A 23,501-nucleotide genomic window follows, 5' to 3' on the forward strand; every position below is an offset into this window, starting at 1 on the left:
TTTATGTGAGTGTCAAGGTCTATTTATTGAGTTAGGTGTACGTTGTAGTAGTGGTTTGAGTGTCTGAAACGTAACAAAATCACTTTCAAAAGGTTCCCATAAGCAACATCAAACAAGGTTATGTATTTACAACTCAAGGTGGAATTAAGTGTGACATTTGACGTCTTGCTTAAAAGTTTGAACTTATGTGTGACATTCGATGTCCCCACTCAAAAAAAGCTTAGGTATATGGACAAATGATGACCTAAATCACTATCCTACGACTGAAAATTATTGCAATTAGACAAGTTGGGTATTGTCGATGATGTGGCAAAAACTTTTGAAGGTTTGCATAGAAACCAAGAAGACAGTAGCTACACGCGCTAAATCTGGGGTGGGGTAGATGGGCCAAGAGTAGCTCAACCATCCTAGGGAAAAAACACATAAGAGGACGCAATGGATGTGGTTGTGAATCTACCCTTATTAAATAGGGTTACCACGTGGAGGATATGAGTGGATGCAAAGCTCCCAGGTCATCAATAGAGCCTGAATACGTCATCAACCGGGGGACTTCTCGGATGCGCTGCCACGTGGACGCTGACTGAGCTTTCTGGGCGGTGCCCCGTCAGCCTCAGGGGGGCTCTGTTAGCCTGTGTCCTTTACAGCGTGGCGCTGCCACGCCAGCGTTCCGACGGGCCACGCCAGCGTTCCGAAGTGCCACGTCAGCGAGGTGGAGCTTCGTCCTCATTCATATGGTTTTTTTTGCTGATGACCGTCGTTGGCACTTTGCTTTCGTTTCCGTTTGGTTCTTGCAAGAATCCGATCAAACCATCCATAAAACGTCTCTGTTGTTCTTGCACAATTGGATCGATTTGTTCAATTCAATCGACGGCTTCGTGCAGCGCCGGAATCGAAGATTAAAATTCCGTCCTAATTTGCAGCTGCAGCTGGCTCGAATCGAGCGCACGATTGGATTGAATTCGTTCAATTCAATCGAAGCATCCCTGCTTTGCAACACAGCGGAATCGAAGCATCCGTCTTTGCCAATCGAAGCACATTCGGATCGATTTGTTCAATTCAATCCAGCATCCCTGCTTTGCACAGCGGAATTGAAGCATCCGTACTGTTTGTGGTACGTTCGGATCAAATCTGCTTTTTCCGTTTGACGTAATTCCTGCAAATCTTCTCGAATCCTGCTTTCTACAAGCTCTGAATTACAATGTCGCAGGCTCCGCAATCATTACCATGAACTCGTACAATATAGTCCTCTGAACGTTTCCCGCTCGTACGTCCATGGCGGCGCTAGTAGATGAAGAGAATTTCGTTGACGCATCTCGGACAACCAGCCAGAGATTGCTCGCTGCAAAAGAAAATGTCATCTCACGCTCCTCACGTTTTCAAATGCCCAGCCAAAGACTAGTCGATCGAAATGACAGCAGCCTTTCCCGCTCGTTACGTTTTCTGACGGGAAACCTGGATCCCAACGACAATGTATTCTCCCGCTCTTCACGCTTTCGGCACGAGGTGGATGACGAAGAGGCTTTGAAATGGGCTGCAATTGAAAGGCTTCCTACTGTTGATCGCCTGAGGGCAGGCATTTTGAATGTCGCAGAGGACGGAGAAGTCATTCACAAGGAGGTGGACGTAAAACGGCTTGGTTATACAGATAGACTTCACCTGATCGATAAAATCTTACGGGTGGCAGACGAAGACAATGAACTTTTCCTTACAAAGCTCAGAAATAGAATCGACAAGTAAGCTCTCTTTGCTTCCCCGAGCATAGACAGAAATTGATCGCATCAAGCGTCACTCCGTTAAGTTTTCAGCACTCACACGCGCAGCCAACCTATCTTCCACATTCCCGACATTATCACCTCTGTTATTTGTTGCTTTCCTGCTATCCTACTGCGAGTTTCGTAAACATAGTATCGACATTGCACACGTCCGTAGCTATTTCTCATCGTAATTGAGCAAACGTATATGTAATGCAGGGTCGGTATTGAACTACCAAAAATAGAGGTTCGATATGAACACCTGACTATCAAAGCAGACGCGTACGTTGGGAGTAGAGCCCTGCCAACTCTACTTAATTATTACTTGAACATCATAGAGGTAAGCCTCATCATGAGCTTATGTGAGTCATGTGATGTTTAGAGAAAGAATCAGTTGGACAGAACAGATGATTAAATTCATGACGCCTTCTGTATCCATGGCTTCGGACGAACTGAAATCGACTGTTTACCGTTCTGGTTTATTTTGATACAGGGGCTTCTTGCCCGAATCCATCTTATACCAACAAGGAAGAAGAAGATAACTATCCTCAACGACGTCAGTGGGATTTTGAAGCCTTCTAGGTTCTTCCCTGGCACCATTTATGCTTCCTTTGGTGTCAAATCAGTTCAACAAGAATGACGTCGAACTCTTCAAATAGAATCTTAACTCTCGATAATCTTTTGCCATTTCGCAGGATGACCCTGCTCCTCGGCCCTCCAGGTTCTGGAAAAACAACTTTGCTGCTGGCCCTTGCAGGGAAGCTCGATCCTGATCTCCGGGTCAGTACAAAAACGTTTCTTGATTTTCCAAAGGCCCCGTCAAATTATGGCGAAATCAAACTTCGTTACAAGTCTAATGTCTGAAGTAACAGCACCGCAAATTCATTTCAGGTTTCAGGGCAGGTGACCTACAATGGACAAACTTTTTCTGAGTTCATCCCTCAAAGAACATCAGCTTACATCAGTCAGGAAGATACACAAATTGGCGAAATGACGGTCCGTGAAACCCTCGACTTTTGTGGGCGTTGTCAGGGAGTGGGAACAAGATATGGTCAGTATTGTTTTCCTGGGAAGGTGAACGCCTGGGATTATTCTAAACTATGCATGCAAGCAAAGGACTCTACTGGATATATCTTCTTTAAAAATGGTCTAAGGAAAACTATGCCAAGTTCCTATCTACTGTGTGATGACAGAAATGCTTCTGGAGCTCTTAAGAAGAGAGAAGGAAGCTGGCATAAAACCAGATCCTGATCTTGATATCTTTATGAAGGTACTACCTTTCAGCTTAATCTATGCTTTGTTTGGGTTTCTAGTTCTAAGGTCAATTGACTTTGCACTTGTTATGTTTGCAGGCAGTTTCCATTGAAGGGCAGGAGACGAATATCATCACAGACTACGTAATGAAGGTAAGGTGCTCGAATAAAATATGCCTTGGAGTCATGAGCACGCTACTTATTAGTGGTGTTCTTCAAGATATTCTTTTGCCTACTACGACTGTTCTCTTAATCATTCCTCTGTGACAGATACTAGGACTTGATATATGTGCTGACACTATGGTTGGAAATGAAATGCTACGAGGCATTTCTGGAGGGCAGAAAAAACGGGTGACAACGGGTGAGAGCACTTTTTTATGTATCTAGGGAGGAAACCGTGTAAATTGACCATTGTGTCTTGGCGTGAATATCTCGATTTGAAGCCTTTCTCAACGTCTTTTCGACATCCAATCAATCAAGCTAAGCTTGTCTCTTGTAGACAGGATGCTTTTCTTGCAAAAAATGAAGCTTAGAATTTAAAGGCGTAAAACTCTTGCTATCTATTGGCTTCAATCCCCAGAGAGCATATCATGGTATCTGATTGTACATGTTTTCCAGGGGAGATGCTGGTGGGACCTGCCAAGGCCTTGTTTATGGATGAAATATCTACTGGGCTGGACAGCTCAACCACCTATCAAATTGTGAAGTGTTTACACCAGGCTGTGCATCTGCTGGATGGGACGATGCTTGTTTCACTTTTACAGCCCGCTCCGGAAACATTTGAGTTGTTTGATGATGTGATTTTACTTGCTGAAGGGCAAGTTGTTTATCAAGGACCGAAAGATTTAGTTTTAGACTTTTTCGAGTCAATGGGTTTCAAGTGTCCTGAGAGAAAAAGCATAGCAGACTTCTTGCAGGAGGTAATATTAGGTTTGGTTGTACAGCCTGTCCAAAACTGGCAGCTACTCAATGTAGGAATGCAATTGCTTTTCTGGATTTTGTTAGTTCATGTGACAATCTGTGCTTGTTCATTTCTGCAGGTTACTTCACGCAAGGATCAAGAACAATACTGGGTAAACAAAAGTGAGCCATACAGGTTTGTCCCTGTGACAGAGTTTGCAGAATCTTTTTCCTCTTCTTATGTGGGTCAGCGTATTCAAGAAGATCTGTCAGTACCTTTTGACAAAGCAAAGAGTCACCCTGCATCTCTTACAACTAAGAAATATGGACTTGACAAATGGAAGCTGTTCAAGGCATGTTTTTGGAGGGAATGGCTGCTCATGAAGCGCAATTCCTTTCTATACATCTTCAAGACCCTTCAGGTTGCCATTTCAAAATAGAGTACGGTCAGGAATTTTGTAAATCCATAGAAGAAATTGACCTTCTGAATAGCAAAAGTACTGAGTTCCGCTGGCATAAACTTTTTCTTCTATGTTCTTGCAGATATCAATAGTATCTCTTATTACCATGACAGTATTCTTCCGTACAACTTTACATCCAGACAATGTTGTAGATGGGAGTTTGTACTTGGGAGCTCTCTTCTTTGGCCTGGTCAATGTAATGTTCAATGGACTTGTTGAACTTTCTATAGCTGTTGACCGGCTTCCTGTGTTCTACAAACAAAGAGATCAAATGTTTTACCCTGCTTGGGCTTCTTCCATACCCACTTTCATCACTCGGATACCTTTATCCATATTGGAATCAGGAAGTTGGGTATGCCTTACATATTTTGTAATTGGATTTGCTCCGGAGCCAGGAAGGTCTGCAACAAGCTTCTGCACCCACTCAATTGCATGTAATGGTTGCTTATTTTTATAGATGCTGTATAGGAATTTGCCAATGACTGCCTGATTGATTTCCTTGGACAGGTTTTTTGGTCAGTTTCTACTCTTATTTGTGGTCTCTCAAATGGCCTATGGGCTCTTTCGCTTCATTGGTGCTATTGGCAGAAGCATGATTGTTGCAAATACATTTGGTGCTTTTGCACTTATAGTTATCTTTGTTCTGGGAGGATTTGTCATATCGAGAGGTATATTAAAGTCTTGCTTTTGAAAAGTAACAAAGTAATCAAGTTTAGTATAGATGTTCCATCCATCAGGTAATCAGAGAGGTTCCATCCATCAAAGGTCTAAATAGTTCAGATGTCTGATGATTGTGATAGAGAACATTAACAAATGGTGGATTTGGGGATATTGGGTCTCACCCATGATGTATGGGCAAAATGCACTAGCAGTGAATGAATTTTTGGCACATCGTTGGGACCTGGTATGTGCAAGACTTTCAATTACTCTATCTGGTGTTTCATGACGCATGGGCACCTTGATATTTTAAAGCTTGTTCTGCAGCCTTTTGAATAGCAACGTAGTAGCCATGTGCAGCAAGTTGACCAGATTGTTCATTGCAGCCATTCAATGATACGACAGTTGCTCCAACCATTGGCCAAGCTGTGATGAAGGAGCGTGGACTATTCACAGCTGCTTCTTGGTATTGGATTGGTACTGGAGCACTAGTTGGATTCACGGTGCTCTTCAATGTGTTAAATACCCTGGCATTGGCCTATCTGAATCGTAAGACTCATCTTCAGTTCTTATATCTTAGTACACCACAACTATGCAAGAGAGACTAAGTCTCAGGATCTGATGCTGCAGCAATTGGCAGACCACAAACTATCATTACAGAAGGGGCCCTTGAAGAGGAAGGTGTGCATCAGACAGAAAAACTGTCATATCAATCACAAAAATCGAAGAAGCGCCCTTTGTTAAGTGATGCTAACATGGAAGGTCCTGACTACCTCTGCCTTGTCCCTCTGGCAAATTGGCTTCTAATTTCCTTGCTAAGCTAGTCAAGCATCTTGATCTAAAAACGGATTGGAATGGACAGGCATTGAAATACAAAGGATGAAAAAAAACTTCTCCTCAGCAATTTATAACGCTGCTGATAAAGCAGCTGTGGAATATACAGCGAGGGGGATGGTTTTACCTTTCCAGCCACTATCGATTGCATTTGACAAATTGAATTATTATGTTGACATGCCTGCTGTAAGTCTGTTATTGTTGAATGCTTTGTTTATCTATTTGTCAGATCTCTTTGAGCTGATTCTTTAGCATGGCATAATGACATAAAACTCCATGCTGTTTCACAGGAAATGAGGCAACGGGGAATATCCCAAAAGAGATTGCAGCTGTTGCGGGATGTCAGCGGGTCCTTCAGACCAGGTGTCTTGACAGCTTTGGTTGGTGTCAGTGGTGCAGGGAAAACGACCCTGTTGGATGTACTGGCTGGACGGAAAACAGGGGGGTACATTGAGGGTGATATAAGCATATCAGGTTATCCCAAAAAGCAGGAAACCTTTGCTCGTATTGCAGGGTACTGCGAGCAAACTGACATTCATTCACCAAACGTTACTGTCAGAGAGTCGCTCATATATTCTGCATGGCTTCGTTTACCCAAGGACGTGGATGAACGCACTCGTATGGTAAGGGAAGTTTCAGGAAAAGTAAAACCAAATTTAGTCCTGTAGGATTCCTGCTATATGCAAGACTTTTCTTTCTAAGAATTCAAAGAGCACTCCTTAAAATCAAGTACGTTTGTATGTTATATAGATGTTTGTCGAGGAGGTTATGGAGCTTGTAGAGCTCAGTGCCATTGAGAATGCTATAGTTGGCCTTCCTGGGGTCAATGGTCTCTCAACTGAGCAGCGGAAAAGGCTAACTATTGCTGTAGAGCTCGTCTCCAATCCCTCCATTATTTTCTTGGATGAACCAACATCTGGATTGGATGCGCGAGCTGCAGCCATAGTCATGCGAACTGTTCGTAATACTGTGGACACCGGGAGGACGGTCGTCTGCACAATCCATCAGCCTAGCATTGATATATTTGAATCATTTGATGAGGTAAACTGAGATGTTTTCCTCTTTGGGATTTTCAGAGTATCACTTGATGGTTGTAGCATAATATGATATATTTTCACACGATATCAGATTCTGGGGACAGTGGCCTCAAGGGGTCTGATCATCGACTTCAAGAGCTGCAATTTTAGGTTTTGAGTTGATGTAGGATTAGGATGAACCTCAGTCGCTCTGATGTTGTTTGCAGTTGCTCCTCATGAAGCGCGGAGGACAAACAATTTACGCAGGTCCTCTTGGTCACAACTCTCAAAATCTGATCGAGTACTTTGAGGTAACTCAGGAACCATGGAAAGCCTTATGAAGTCATTTTAGACCTGTAAAGCAGTTTTAGTTGGCTGAAAATGATCCTGGAATTTTTTGTATGGCATCATATTCCTCGACCTTTCCAGGTTTCGAGTTCAATTGACACTAGTAGAAAATTGTGACCCATGAAGCATGACTTGCATGGGTTAGAGATCGAATAAGGTAGAATTCTCGTTGAGCGTGTGGGAGCTGACTTTCTCTTATCACAGGCTATAGCTGGTGTTTCCAAAATCAAGGATGGTTACAACCCAGCAGCATGGATGTTGGATATCAGTTCACCGGCAGCTGAGACTCGACTTGGTGTTGATTTTGCAGAGCTATACAAAAGCTCCTCTCTCTTCCAGTACGCGTCTTCCCTATCAAGTTTGCGAGCATGCAGCCACAAAGGGCTTATGTTAACATTGAAATGAGAAAAGAGAACCTTTAAATTCTGGCAATGAGCTTAGTTCTCTACTCTGTTTCAGGCGTAACCACGAACTTATCAAGCAGCTCAGTGTACCAGCCCCGGACTCGAAAGATCTATATTTCCCAACCAAGTATTCTCAGAGCTTCGGGGTGCAGTGTATGGCCTGCCTTTGGAAGCAATACTGGTCATACTGGCGCAACCCAGACTATAATGCTGTTCGGTTGCTATTGACGATGGCAATTGGAATTTTGTTCGGAACCGTCTTCTGGAACCTTGGTTCGAAAACGTACGTATTGCTCTGGGATCTGTGGAAGAATCGGGACTTTTTAGAGAACTTTCGCTGAAACACTGCTGTTGCCGTGTGATTTCAGGACGCAAGAGCAAGATATAGCTAACATCATGGGCGCAATGTATGCGGGTACGCTAATTCTTGGAATGATCAATTCAAACGCAGTTCAGCCAGTCGTAGACATTGAAAGAACCGTCTTCTACCGTGAGAAGGCAGCCGGAATGTACTCCCCACTGGCTTACGCTTTCGGACAGGTTAGCTGGTTTGTTTGTTGGTACTCTCAGATTCAACTGTTTGGTCTTCATCGGGTCTTGATTGATCTGTTCAAGGAGGCTATGTTTAACACCGATCAACTGTCTTTCCGGCCGGAAACTGTTACAGGTTTTGGTTGAAGTCCTTTACAACTTTGTGCAAACCGTCGTCTATGCGTTGATAGTTTACTGCATGATGAGCTTCCAGTGGACAATCGTCAAGTTCTGTTGGTTCGTCTTCTTTCTGTTCTGGTCATTCATCGCCTTCACCTTCTATGGGATGATGGTGGTCGCCATGACGCCAAATCAGACAATTGCCGCCATCATTTCAGCAGCCTTTTACGCACTCTGGAACCTTTTCTCAGGCTTCATGATCCCGCGAACTGTAAGTGGATCGGTTCAGTACTGCATGCATTCCAAAGCATGTACGTGTTGCAGATCATAAGAATTTAATGTAGAAGTCCGAGAGATTTTTACTGTCTAACCGTGCTTGGAATGCAATTGCAGCGGATTCCTGTATGGTGGAGATGGTATTACTGGGGGGATCCTATTTCATGGACGCTGTATGGGTTGGTAACGTCTCAATTGGGGGATCTGGATGATATAAGCATTGACGTTCCTGGGACGGGAAAGGAGACTGTGACGCAGTATCTCCGAGAATACATGGGTTTCCACCACGGATTTCTGGGAACTGTAGCGGCTGTGAACGTTGGGATTGCATTACTTTTTGCATTAGTGTTCGCGTTCTGCATCAAGGCTTTCAACTTCCAAAAGCGCTGATCAGCTTTCTGCCGCCATAATTTCAATCTGAAATTTTAGAAATTTGGACATTTGGAGAAGTGGCGTGTTACCAAAGCTGGCTGCCCTTCAACACTCTTCCTAACCCTCCTACTCAGGTAATAACACCGGCAATAACAATGTAATCCGCTTCGCACATAAACGATGCTCGTGAAATCTTTCCTTGCCAATTTCTAACAAGTTCAAACTTTACCTCCTTCCCAAAGTCAATTTTAATCATATGCAATTATTAAAAACCACATAAGACTACGGAATATTCAATGGAAGTGTAGTTTTTCAAAAAATCCATGCCTTAATTAAACATAAGTTATTTGCTTGTGCTTTGCAAGGGTTTTTAATAGAAAAAAAAGAGAGAGAGAGAGAGAGAGAGAGAGAGAAGTGAAATGTTGAACAAAATGCGAAACAGGGAAGCATGAAGATTGCAAATGTCACGCCCTTTGCATTTCTTTAGTGCAAGCCTTTCGTTGACACGTAACATCATCCAAGCTACAACGTGTTCTTCCTTTCGTTCGTGGTTACTAGGTAGATAGATTAACGAGCATGAGAGACTTGTGAGAATCATACTTTTTAGTTTTAGTAAACTGCAAAGCATAGAACCACTCATTTTAAGACTTGGGGAGTTTATAGTATCAAAAGCTACTAATATTTTTCATTTCTAAAATTAAAACAAAATCTTTTTTGTTCAACACGAACGAGACAAAAGATATTCCCCTTTAAGTCTTGAAATGGCGAAGAAGGTGGTTAAATGTGCATAATGTGAAATCTTGGGGGAACATTGAACAATGAAAAAGGTGGTTAAATGTTCATAATGTGAAATCTTGGGGGAACAATGAACAAGCCGAAAGATATTCCCCTCTAAGTCTCAAAATGCAATGAAAAAGGTGGTTAAATGTGCATAGTGTGAAATCTTGGGGGAATAACTTCTCGCACCTGTATTGAAGAAAGGAATGTATTATTAAAAAAGGGAACTTGAAGACAAGGATGGAATACACTAAATTGAACCATGCTAAATCTCTTGGCACTTATATTGAAGAAAGGAATGTATTACTAAAAAAGGGAACTTGAAGTCAAGGATGGAACACGCTAAATTAAACCATGGTAAATCTCCTTTATGAGGAAGACAAGGAGACATTCTATTTAAAGAGTCATTCTTGCCTATCACATGAAATTAAAAGAATGCCCAAAATGGAAGACTGTAGACTCTAAGACTTAGCAAAAGTTTTAAAAAACGAAAGCTTATGTAATATCAAGCATAGAGCCGTAGGATGATTCTATAATTAGTCAAGCCATTTTTTGTGAGGTTTCACAAAATATAAAAATAATTACTAAGTCATAACCTTTCTCGATTGTATAAATCAATTCGTACATTCCAAACTTTAATGTGGGATTAAAACATTGTTGAATGATCTTAAATATGCTGCTCATTACCATTGCAAATGCTATTTTACATGTAAGGCACTTCAAGGCATGCTCCATAACTTTTTTTAGTTTTGTTTGAAACTAAAAACACACTTAGGGATGTTTTTATTGAAGCAACGCTTATATATTAATGTAAAATCTTGGTGAATGTTTTCAAGCTCATTTTTTTAGTTTCACAATCTTGGTAGAATATAGTACTTTTTAATATTTTTTCTTTTGAAATTTGAAGGAAAAAATGTTAATCTTTGCGAAACTTCAAAATTTTTTGCATAAAAGTTTCAAATCTTGGCGAATGTTTCAAACATTTAATTTTATTATGGCATACAGACTTTCGACACCAATATAAAAGTTTAGCTTCTTAACGAAACTAGCTTGAAAAAATCATCCATGAGTTACACGAGTTACACACTCCACACATATGAAGTTATTGCGTAGTAGTCTTAAAACATTGATCTTTGGTGATATTCATAGCTTGATTCATGTAATAGAAAATGTGTGTGTAATGCTCTTTGAATGAATTGAAAATTGTCTATCATGTTGCATTGCTTTTTTTTCCATGCACTTGTTGTAATGGGGATTATAAACATGCCAAAGGTGATTGGAATTTTTAACTCACACTATCAAATCTACTAGCACGCCATTTTTATTTTTTGGTCTTTAAAATCAGTTTAGGCCTCTTTGCAATGGGTATCAAGAAATCCAATTTGGTGGCGTGTATGGTTGGAGAAAGTAAACTATAGTTGTAAAAAAGTTTACATTTCTTGTCATAGATTTTGACACTTTACAATTCACTCTTATAAATCTTATATATATTACACACTATTAGAGTCTTATGTGTTCGTCTCTTTTTCCATTGTATTGCTTCTTTTCAAAAACACTCTTTTCCCTCTATGCTCATGTCTCCCTCTCCATGTTTTGGTTGTCTTTAGGAGTGCAATCAGATTTGGAACTTGGTGTAGTCACAAAGGGTGTCTTAGATTATCATTTGGGTGAATCTCATCTTCCTTGTTTGCTCTCTTCCCAAGACATACTTTCACTTTCCTCAAAATAAATATCATATGGTGTGATGTAGCTTGCCATGGCTTGTATCATCACTACTTTTATTTTTTTTAAAATACATCTCTGTTTAATGCTTTCAAAACTTTACTTGACTCACTCTAGTTATACTCTATTAGAGTCTTGTCCCATTTCCATCTATGTATTTGTCTCTTTACTAATTGTACCACTTCTTTTCAAAACGTGCTCATGTCTCTTTTCCCTCTCCATTTCTTTCCCATTTTTTCCTTTAGGCATGCGCTTAGATTGGATTTGCTACAGTGACAAAGGGTGCCTCAGTTGATCAATTGGGTGAGTTATTGTGTATCTTCATTTGCTCTCTTCACAAGCTAGCTTATCTAGAGTATTTGTTCTTGGCTCAATTTTCTTAAAATAAACATCGTATGGTGTCATTCTCAAGTAATGTAGCTTGTCATGGCTTGCAAGAGAAGTAGGCAGGCCACAAGATAGGCTAGCTCCATAACCTCGATTAAGCTATAAGAAGAAAGTTGAAAGGCAAAAACTAATGGTTCAATATCCAAATGGAAATTATACATATAGTTACCACATTTGCAGAGAATTGTAGGAAAAATGTCTCCCATATAGGATTAGGTCTCAAAGGTAGGGGATTTAAGGGCAATCGCACTAGATGTGCACATTTGAGCACTGTCGTCAGAGGAAAGAGCATAAGTCCGGAGTGAAAAACCTAGTGAGATCATTGAGCAATAGCAAGTCATTCACATTATTACTAGACTTCCATCTTCAAAATTCTCACCCTATACCTAACGATGTGAGATCTCTACCAAGACCCCAGAGTTGCATGCCTAGCAAACTATACTCTTTAACTTGAGAGTATTGGAAGATGGGGGTAAGAGCGGGAGGAGAGTGTACATAACAAGATGACTAACCAAGGATTTGTGGGTGCATCGATTTAAATCTATTTAAAACATTCTTTAATTAAAGAAATTGTTAATGTTTTTTCTTACTCGCAATTTGAATTGGGATCAGCTACGTTATTACGTGGTAAGTATGAATACAATGTGGCAATAGTACAAAATACCACCTCCTATATATCTTTACCTCATAGTATCGATATTTACTCTGTCCAGTAACTATTTACCATGTAATGAAATATATCACCCAAAAGTACGTCAGATGAATAGTTCCCATCCTTGATATTATCAGTTATCAATAATCGAGCTAGTTGGCATCTCCATGAATCTAAAAAGGATCGACAAAAAATGTTTTATAGCTTCAAATCATATTTTCTAAGTTCTATTCTCTTCTTTCAAAAAGTATCATGGTCAATTGTATGGCTTGCTTTTGCTCACATGTATTAACTCACACATAGACACAAGTAACATTGATTTGACTTTTTCTTAGTTAATAGTCTTCGTGTCTTTTAAAGATGAGAAGCTTTGATTTTTTAAACTGAAGATTTTCCTAGTTTTAGTTTTCTAAAAGATGCTAAGTTATGATATATTTTACATTATATAATTTATTTTTTAAAGTCTTTAATATTTATATAGATTATAATATTGATAATTTTTTATTGTTATGAATGTTTTTTCATTAAGGTTAATAAGCATTTTTAAACATTTCAAAAAAGTTCCATGTGTTGGTTGTGAGGTTCTCCAACCTGTATGAACCCATACATTGAAGTATATTTATAATCTGTACACACCCACACACACACACACACACAATTTTTGCTAAAATCCATAAAATTTTATATTACAATGAGTAGAGGAACATGCTATTACAACAGAAAAGGTCATTATAAGACAAGTAAATAGGATAATCTAACTAATGAGTATGTGTGCACACAGACAAAACACTCATAGAGATGAGATAGATATATTGGTATAGGTATAGACATAGATATACTTACATACATACATACATACATACTTGGAGATAGGTATAGGTATAGGTAATTTTATAGATATATAGGTACAAACACACACACACACACACATAGAAAGAGAGAGAGAGAGAGAGAGAGAGAGAGAGAGAGAGAGAGAGAGATGTATATACATACATCTCTTTTATATATATATATATATATGTATGTATGTATGTATGTATGTATGTATGTATGTATGTATGTATGTATGTGTGTGTGTGTGTGTGTGTGTGTGTGTGTGTGTGTGTGTGTGTGTGTGTTTGAATTTGAGATCAAAACATTACACAATTAGAATCTTAAATGAGAATATTTAAACTATGCAAATGCTATTATGCTATGAATCATGTATCTTAGACCGTATAGGATATACAATATAATTTTAAAATGTCAATAATTATTCTAAAACATGTATGCAAGTAACATATAAGCTGTGCCCAAATTCTACGTGGCTAACCATGTATACTTTGGTGACAAGCTATTGCCATGTTTGGTGAAATGTTGGTTAATGTAAATTCGCATGGTTACTTACCCTACACTTTAAAAATACAGTCTGATTTTGTTTTACAAATTGTTTGAGAAGCTACAAGTTTGCCTTTACAAATTAGCCATTCATGAAATTATAAATCTTTCAATGCTATTATGCTATGAAGCATGTATCTTAGAGTGTATAGGATATCAAATATATTTTAAGACGTCAAATAATTATTATACACATATATGCTTGCAATTGCTCATTTGAAAGTGCACTACTTGAGCTTCCCACCACAAACCAGAGGAGACAACCGATTGAGAATCTTTGCTATGGTTTAGGGGGTGTCCAACACTATACTATCATTGTGCACATACATTTCAAGAGAGCACGCTCAGTAACATTTTCTAATTTGGTTGGATAGGAAAACTTTTTAAAAGATGGACTCCACACGTATGGAGATACAACATGGTCATCTTAAAACTTTGATATTTGATGATCTATTTGTAGCTTACTTCACCCATAAATGGATGCACTACAAAAAACTCAATTCATACATGTACAATGCTCTTTGAAGAAATCCAACATTATTTATCATTTTGCATTGGCTCCTTTGCAAGTCACTACCTTACAATGAGGACCATAAGCATGTCAAACCTGGTTCCATTTCTTAATCTGCAACATCAAACCTGCTAGTAGCGAGCCGTTTTGTCTTTTGCTTTCATGGGCCTCTTTGCATTAGTTTAGGGGGCACAAGTTGGTGATGTGTAGAGCCAGAGGTGCCAAAATGTAGTCAATATTTTTTTCAAATTTTGACATCTCCCACTTTTGCATTCAAAATTTCACTTCGTTAGTGTTGGTAAATCCTAAACAAAGCACACTATGCACACCCATGTCTTGCCCTACCGTATGTAGGCTGTGTCCTGCATAGAACATCCTCTGTCGTGCTCCAATAATCTAATTCTATTCGCATATGTTACCTATATCTTTCAATATTTCCACTTCTTTTTGGAAAAAAATCCCTCTCCATAACTATCTTGGCTTCCATCCATGCACATGTCCCTTGTAGGCACATTCACCCCTGTGCTCTTCATGCTCCTCAAGTTTCTTGGAATGTACATAAGTTTTGATTCATGTCGCATAGCATCAAGAAATTGTTTGATTTTTTTCACAAGCTAGCTGGTCTAGCATAAATTTTTTCTCATTTCTTCATTTGCTTTATTTAAAATCAAGTACCACATGGTGCGGTGCAGTTTATCATGGGTTGCAAGATAACTAGACAGAGGTTACAAGATAGAAAAGTTGATATACCTGGTCAAGGTACAAGAAGGAGGTTAAACGCCATGGAAACCGATGATACAATATCCAAATGAAAATGGACGACACTTTTGCAACGAATGTGGTGGGAGAGACAATGCCAAGAATAATGCCTCTTGGCAGAGCAACTAGCCTCAAAGGCAATAGATTCAAGTAGTGCCATCAAAATGAAGAATATGAGCTATGGCCTCAAAACTAGTGGAAGCATTCGAGGCAACAACATCGTGTCATTTGAGGGATTACTAAGATTGTGTTCTCAAAAACTTTCCTCTACATCTGAGGATTAATCAAGTGTCCACTCTTCCAATCCTTTGGGATTTTCACACCTAAGAGACCATACACTGTAACTTGAGCAATGGCCTCAGCAATGTGAAAGGGGTTTATAGTTTAGATCAGGTAGATGCAAAGATAGCAACATTAGCTATGTAATTTTCCTCTAAAACAAAAATTAATCGACTTGGGTGCAGCATAACATCAAAGATTTTGTCCATTAGAAGGACCAACATGATTCCAACAATTGGCCATCGAGTGGAAGCAATGCAGCCGATGTGAGAAAAAGCCTGTGGGCATTAACTCAATGCAAGAAAAGGAGAGACAGTCTAAGTGAGAAAGTCATCTCTACACTGACATTGTTTTGGCACAATAAGGCAAGAGCTTCTCCAAACAAGAAGGACATTCATAGGATGTAAAGGGAATGCAAGCAGTAGGAGAGAGCACATTAGACACATGCTAGACACAACACCAGGTAGTAGTTGGACTTCCAATGCTATCTGTTGCTATCTTTTTTTGTCATAATGTTCATTTTCATTTGCATCTTATGAAAAAAAAAATTAAGAGGGGGAGGGAGGAGAGAGAGAGAGAGAGAGAGAGTTTTTTTAAATGATCCTGATGGTTGAAATAACAACCACCATGTTGATTCTATTTTTGCAAGCCCAATGGTGGTTGAAATAAAAACCCACTGTGTTGGTTCTATTTTTTGCAAGCCCACTAGTTGAATTAAAAACCACCGTGTTTGTTCTAGTCAGTGATCTATGTACCCTAGCCTGAGCAAGTCAATTGGGTCATTGCATAATCGAATGTAGCCATGAGTATTTATACTCAAATAGTATGCTCTATAGCACCTTATTGGGCACATAAAGTGTGCTACAGAGCTCATATAATGTGGTAATGGAACATAATGTGTAATATAGGAAATTTGATGTGATACATAGAGTGTGCTATGTGTCCAGTACACTATATTAATGGTGCTAGTGATCTAAAGGATCAATCCTAGCACATGAAAAGAAACCCCCAACCTAGCCACAATGGCTAATTTCTTATGTTGTACCTTGGTCTTTGATGAAATTATAGATATATTTTAATACATTAATGCCACATCCAATGGAACAAGATCAATACCATGCTATCTCAAAACTATAATGGGCAATATTTCTAATTCCATCAAAGATCACCAATGCAATTTAAGAAAATTTTTATTGAGCCCAGGTTGAGTGTTTCTTTTCATGTTGATAGAGACGTGGAAAAGTTTTGGTTACCACCACTATGATATGCTAGTTATCAATCTTGATTGTGCATATTATGGTTACTCACTTGAGATTGTCCAATGCTTTTATACCTATGGGTCAATGCATGATTGGGTATAGCCATTTTTTATGAAGTTCAAAGTGATGATGGAGAACCAATAATATTTTGCTACTTTTAGCCACCATGTTGGTTGTGTCTATTTCTACCTTTTTTCTCCCTGAATCATTCTGTTGAGAGAGAGAGAGAGAGAGAGAGAGAGACAAACATGGTAGTTGAAACATTTCCACCGTGCTAGTCAATGGTTGCTATTATGCTAGGGGTATTTTCTTTGAGAAAAAAAGAGGACATATTTATTTATGACTCATAAAACGTGACATGAAATCATTACATCAATTGGAATTATAGGCCATTGTTCAAATAAGATATCCAAAAACCAAAACAACAATAGCAACTAGTGATATATCAGCAACAAGTCACAAGTCCCAAGGAGTAATGTTAACCTTGTGGCAACAAGGGCCAAAAGCACAGTCCAAAGCAACAAAGATGTGATCACATTGTGTGTGTGGAGTAGTGGCAAAATTCTACTTGTAATATCTTGAGCTTGAGAGATGGTGTGATGAATTTAAAAGGATGAGGATAGCCAAAATCCTCTCGAGAAAAGATCTGATCATACTTGCAAAATTGAGATCTAGCGAGAGAAATATTAAAAGCCTACACTTTTTGGGGTCCTTTAACAAAATCATATAGACCCTAAGAGGTCCCCTACAATAATTGTGGAAACCCCAAGATGCTCCCTAAAAAAGAGGTACCACCCTTGAAGTTCCCTACAAAGAGTGTAGAGACTGCTACCCAGGAGGTATCTTATTAAAGAGGTCATACACTTTACGTTTCCTATGAAAAGTGTAGAGGATCCTACCTAAGAGGTCTCCTACAAAATACTTCCCACACTTGAGGTCCTCTACAAAAGTGTAGAGACTCCTATCCAAGGGGTCTCTTACAAGAGAGGTCCCATTAAGAAGTCCCCTACAAATTGTGTACAAACCCCAAGAGGTCTCCAACATGTATTAATCTCTCTCAATGGAAAGAAGCTCCCACTCTTTGTTGTTCAATTCACTTTTGTGTTCATTTGCTTGATCTCCCAGCATCCATGCTTCTTACACTATCAATCAAATTATGGCAACACAAACTGTAGTGTCCTAGCCAATACTTGTGGTAACAAGAAAGGTGAAAGAAGCAGCACGGGTAAAGCTATCTTCTACTCAAAAGGTAAATTTTCCAAAAGAGAAACAAACGCGTCCCAAGAAAGTGAAGCAATGCTAAGCACATCTACCCCCTATGCTACCCAAGAGGAAAAACAAATCTATCCTAATGCCCTAAAGTAGTGGGTAAGACAAGAGGCACACACGATAGCAAAAGCAATTGCTAGGGTACTAATGTTATCAAGTGTGGACATGGTTATTGAACCCATCATCATGCAAAGATTAACAGATGTATACTTCCTAATTGGAAGGCGTTGCATTAGCCAACTTCATTAGGTACCCCATCACAATCCCAATTAGGACCCTATTGAGAAACTACCCTACAATGTGGGAGAACTTTAAGAGTGGATTGAATCTACACAAGGTCCCCCATCACTCAAAGAGGAAGATAAAGATATCTCAATCAAATTTGGTGTTGGGGACAACATAATAAATGTAACCATCCTATTAGAGCATACATCCTTTGGCCACAATACCTTACAAGACCGATGGGCAAGAATAAATATCCGAGAAAAACATCTCTATGAAGAATTGGGACTACCACCAATGATGAATGCCACATTCAACATACACTTAGCCAACCACTTAAAAATTAAGCCACTGGGAATTGTTGACAATGTGCCAACAAAAATTGTTGGAGTCAGGTTCATAATACGACTCATCATACTAGATCTTCCTAAAGGCCCGATCAACACATCAAACATTATTGGGAAGACCATGGCTTAAAGAGGCTTTAGTCCTCTACGATTGGGGCATAGATTGGATGACAATTCAAAATGGTGTCAAAATACATCTAGGAATAGCATTAAGGAAAAACAAACCCACTATACCTAGAAATATTTATGACACTTCTTCCACCACAGCTACCAGTCATGCATCACTTTTAGCATTGAAATATCTCAATCCCATATAATGTGATAGAAAAAGTGAGATCAACAATTGGATAGGGGCATTGGCCATAATTGATAACTACAAGACAACACATCCAATGTTGCCAGATGTGGATGCATAGATGATACAGCTAGGACCACTAATCTGGGATGAAGAATTAGAAGTTGTTGATGTAGCAGGCATAAAACGGCATAATGATCTTGAAAAGGGCATCATTGAAGGCTATGGTATAGATCGTGACTGGGACATAGAAACAAAAGCATGTAATGCCACATTAGAAGGTTAGGTTTTTTATAATGACTTGGCAATCTTGCAATCAGTAATAGCAATGGAGTACCCCAAGCTAGACCCTCAAGTAGTAGCAAATAGCAGACGGTCAAGGAAAAAGAAAAAGAGTGTACAATTCCAAAGAAATAAGGTGGAGCACTTCAATGACATGAAAGGATGTGGGCTATAATGCTAGAATTATACTTCACAAAGTCTACACAAGCAATTGAGCCACCAAATTTTCTATGGGATCCAAAGGGACTTGAAGGTGCATGCATGGCCAAAGAACCACTAGTTATGAATCGGGTGCCCATTAAAAATTATTCACCAATCTCATAGAGTAAGAAGATTTGGGAATATAAACCCAATGTGTGAATGAAGACTAAAATAGAGAAATAAATAAAAAAGAAAAGCAAGTGAGCATCGAAGCAATGGATCAATCATCTTCCTTAACAATTAGTAGTCAAATTTAGTAGTAGTCAAGCAAGGGCCTCGCAATACCAAGGCCTAAGAAAAGTTATTGACTATTTTAAAAACTATACAAGAGGAGATGTAGCAATAGCGATGCCCAGACTAAGAGAGTCAGAACTCGAGGAAATAAACAGCCTAGGGAAAACCCATCTTATGAGGAACTAGCCAAAAAAAAAAGAAAATTGAATCTTTTTTGGACGGACAAGAAGAAAACCCTGTATACATTGGTGAACAACTCACACAAGAGGGGAAAAAAGAATAGGGAACAATACTAATGGAGTACTGGGAGTGTATGGCTTGTTCCTACAAGGAAATGAAGGGGATTTCTCCCAAAGTTGCAATACATATCATACCAATTAGGGAAGGATCCAAAACCTAAGGCACGTGGCCCCTATAGGACAAATCCAAAGTATGGCACCCATGTCATGAAATCATGCCAATCATAAGAGAATACCATGAAGGTAGTAGGAGGCCTCTTTGCCAGTGAAGCAACAGCAAGAATAACCATCTTGTCACCAGGGATTAGTGGCCAGCATTTTGGGCAGATGCCTACAACTATGTGAAGGGTCGTGATGTATGCCTAAGAACAATTAGACCCCAAAAGAAAGACTCCAACCCCCTGAAAATAGTTATTGCATAGAACACATTTGAGAAATGGGGGATTTGTCTTGTTGGACCCATACATCTAGCTACAAAGGGAGCATAATCCTGCTACGTCATTGTGGCCATGGATTACTTCACAAATTGGGTTGAAGCTAAAGTAGTAAGAAAAAAAAATGCTAGGAGCACAACAAAGTTCTTGTGATTATAAGATATGGATGCCCCATTGAAATTGTGTTAGTTAGAGGCACACATTTCATAAATTGAGGTGATCAAGGAACTTTTGATTGGCTTTACGGTTATCCATAGAAAAAGCCCAACCTACTATCCCCAATGTAATGGACAAGCAGAGTCCACCAACAAAAATGCTCTACATTCATTAGGGGAGAAATGATGAGCCTCCAATTAGTGTTTCCTAATTTCAAGGGGTTAGAGAGAGATTTGAGGTATACCAATGAAAGTGCTCCTTTGTGTGGGGCAATGGTATGTTGATGTGTACAAAAGGCCATGTTGAGCATTTATGGGTGGGTGGATATTTCACCCGTGGTTTAGACCTTGATCTTCACTCCTAGCCATTGATTTTATCTACAATCCAAGGGATACATTCAAATTTGGCGTAGAACACTTCCAGCCATTAGATCAAGGTCTAAATCCAAGGGATATCATCAAAGGATAAAGGGATTAAATATAAACCCTTGAAAAGGGGAAGGATCTAATGGATGAAATCAAAATAGAAGGTGGGTCATTTTTTAGCCATCCATCAAGAAATAGATCCAAGGGTGGATGTGCAAGAAAAAGGCGCTAGAATCTGGACCCTTGATTCCATCAAGATCTAGTGGAGGAGGTGGACGCAAAAGGCACTAAAATCCGGGCCATCTAATATGTGCTTCAATCTCAAGCCTTGATCTCATCATCATCTCCACCCTCCAAAATGTGCCTCAATCTTAGCCCTTGATCTCATCTCCATCAATTGCTTTCATCTCCACCCTCCAAAATGCACCTAGATCTCAGCCCTTGATTTTATCTCTTCATCTCCACCTTTGATTTGTCCAAGATCTAATGGCCCATAGCATATGGCAACTTCTCCCTCTTTATTAGACCCCCTTTTGTTAACTCTTGCCAATTTGGATCCCACCAAAGGTGCCTCCAACCATTTTGAGCATCCTAGGCCTTTGATCCATCCACCTCCATCCAAAGGCCAAGGTTGATCAATTTCAAAATATAGGTAATCATGTCAGTTGAGTAAATGCTAGGGGACCCTTAGCCCATGGATTACCATAGTGGGTTCACTTGGTCTTAACTTAATCCATTCCTTACGAGGCCCTTTTGAGACCCCGATTCTCCCCTAATGGTCCTCCCCAAGCTAGTGGAGCCAAAGTGATCTGACTAGGAAGAAAAAATAAATGTACCCTTATGGGCATATAAAAATCAGTACATGATTTACACCTTTCTAATTGGTGTATGGACTAGAGGTAGTGGTCCCACTAGAATTCATCATACCAAGGGTATGCGTACTAGCACAAGAATGCATGGGAGATCATGAGTACCTCCAAGAAAGACTCTATCAATTGGAGAAGCATATAGAGATGGGGTTACTAGCCTACATGCCATGATAGCAAAAGAAATGGTACCTCAATGATAAACATATCAAAGAAGGTGACCTAGTTCTATTCTACAATGCTAAAGTCCACAAGGGAAAGCTCAAATATCTAGGTCGAGGTCCTTACACAGTCAAAAAGCTGAATCCAATCAGAGTTATGCTACGAGAGACAATTGATGGACTCTAATTCACTTTGACAGTCAATAAAAGCAAGCTGCCCTATGAACTTCCTAGCACAATAAGCATATAGGAGGAATTCCCACCTCACTAGTCATGCAAAGAGAACTCACAAGTTTCATGCACCATGTATAAATTGCACAGAGAAACTTGATTCAGTCCACACTCATGGCACCCTCATCATAGAAAACTGTAAAATCTATTAGCCACTCACAAAAGAAACATGCACTGTTGGCACATGGCTCTGTTGGCATAACGCACTAATAAAAAAATGGCAATAATAAAAAATGGCACTAATCAATGTATGCAAAGGCCTAGCTGAAGACAGCTCAACAAGATGGGGAAACATCCTACATCACCATTCTCAAAGCAACACTGTGTCAAATGGACACATCCTCAACATTGACATCGCTCCCCAAATTATCAACCCAAAGAAGAACAAGATCTAGAATCAGTACCCCAAAGGTTGGCCAAAAAACTATCTAAGAGGGTGGTTCTAGATGAGTTCTAGCCATTGAGATTGTTGAGGAAATGAATCCAAACAAGCCTGAGAGAACCTAGAGTCAAGATAACTAGAGGCAGAGCCATCAACCATGCAAATGTAGACCAAGATCACTCTTATGCTCGAGCCAATAAGGATCCAATAGATGAAAGGATAATACAGCTTGTACTGAGAGTTTCCACGTTCAATATCTGCTAATGCAGACACCTTCTTATTATGATCCAAGGGACTAGGAGAAATTTTCAAGAGGCTACAATACCAACACCTGCTATGATGGAATACATCATTGGATTCATAACGTCATATCAAAGCAGAGAGCTAGAGGTATATAATTATGGCATAGTGGCACATAATTAGAAGCCTATACATATTTACCTGAGTGGATCAATAGTGTATAATGCTTTTCCATTTCTAGATTGAGAAGAAGAGAGCCCTTTGAAGCATCTAGATGCTAGATTGAGAAGAAGAGAGCCCTTTGAAGCATCTAGATACTAGATTCTTAGAACTTCACAATTGGTTCCCACTTAGCACAAAGACAAAAAGCAAGGGAATATGTCATGATATGATTTTAGGCCCAGTATGCAAGGAAGCAGCTTAGTTTGTGGCTGAAATTTTTAACCACAAGGGAGAGAAAACAATTCATGTCTATAAAAACTCCTACACTACTTGGAAGGAAAAAGTATAGGATTAGGCAAAACACATATCCCTAGTGCTAACACCCATAATGGCAAGAGTCACATTGCCCATCTACTAGCCACCGTCATTGGGGTAGAGATATAGCAAGAGCAAGCCTGTCCATGAACCTCGCCATGTGGTACAAAGGACTTCGATGACTTTTTATTATCTTTTGTATGGGAAATATAATCCCCAACCTACTCAGGATAAAAATGAAATTGATGGGGTTCAAAATGGCATTAGAGATCAAATGCATGAGGAAGTGGCACTTCATATGGCCCTAACTGGGGGACTATACAGTGCACCTAGTCATGCTACACAAGTCAACAATGTAACTAACCCTATTGTTCCTTTAACAAATCTACATAACAGCTCTAGTTATGGTCAAGGTAAAGGACAAGATGCAACATGAATTAATGGGACCCAATAG

General features: G+C 39.5%; 1 protein-coding gene across 1 annotated transcript; it reads left to right on the plus strand.

Annotated features, from left to right (window-relative positions):
- The first annotated feature begins 1,214 nt into the window (after nucleotides 1-1,214).
- Nucleotides 1,215-9,225, plus strand: LOC147881818 (pleiotropic drug resistance protein 1-like). Its single transcript, XM_087401284.1, has 24 exons — nucleotides 1,215-1,733; nucleotides 1,971-2,091; nucleotides 2,245-2,333; nucleotides 2,447-2,531; nucleotides 2,643-2,802; nucleotides 2,945-3,021; nucleotides 3,104-3,157; nucleotides 3,275-3,365; nucleotides 3,623-3,924; nucleotides 4,045-4,326; nucleotides 4,448-4,764; nucleotides 4,873-5,033; nucleotides 5,166-5,269; nucleotides 5,409-5,571; nucleotides 5,653-5,784; nucleotides 5,885-6,042; nucleotides 6,147-6,479; nucleotides 6,607-6,897; nucleotides 7,100-7,183; nucleotides 7,425-7,558; nucleotides 7,680-7,907; nucleotides 7,993-8,164; nucleotides 8,292-8,546; nucleotides 8,669-9,225. Exons 1-24 carry the CDS (start codon nucleotides 1,273-1,275, stop codon nucleotides 8,939-8,941), a joined length of 4,527 nt encoding a protein of 1,508 aa, XP_087257410.1. The 5' UTR covers nucleotides 1,215-1,272; the 3' UTR covers nucleotides 8,942-9,225.
- The last annotated feature ends 14,276 nt before the right edge of the window (nucleotides 9,226-23,501 follow it).

This window comes from Dipteris shenzhenensis, chromosome 30 (assembly GCF_047967505.1).
Source record: "Dipteris shenzhenensis isolate YYH24624 ecotype China chromosome 30, Dip_SZ_1.0, whole genome shotgun sequence".
Lineage (NCBI taxonomy): Eukaryota > Viridiplantae > Streptophyta > Polypodiopsida > Gleicheniales > Dipteridaceae > Dipteris > Dipteris shenzhenensis.

Coding starts and splice junctions, on each gene's coding strand:
- LOC147881818 (XM_087401284.1), top strand. CDS start 1,273: ATGGCGGCGCTAGTAGATGAAGAGAATTTCGTTGACGCATCTCGGACA. Junction 2,334..2,446: donor GGGATTTTGAAGCCTTCTAG/GTTCTTCCCTGG, acceptor GCCATTTCGCAG/GATGACCCTGCTCCTCGGCC. Junction 3,022..3,103: donor ATCTTGATATCTTTATGAAG/GTACTACCTTTC, acceptor TTATGTTTGCAG/GCAGTTTCCATTGAAGGGCA.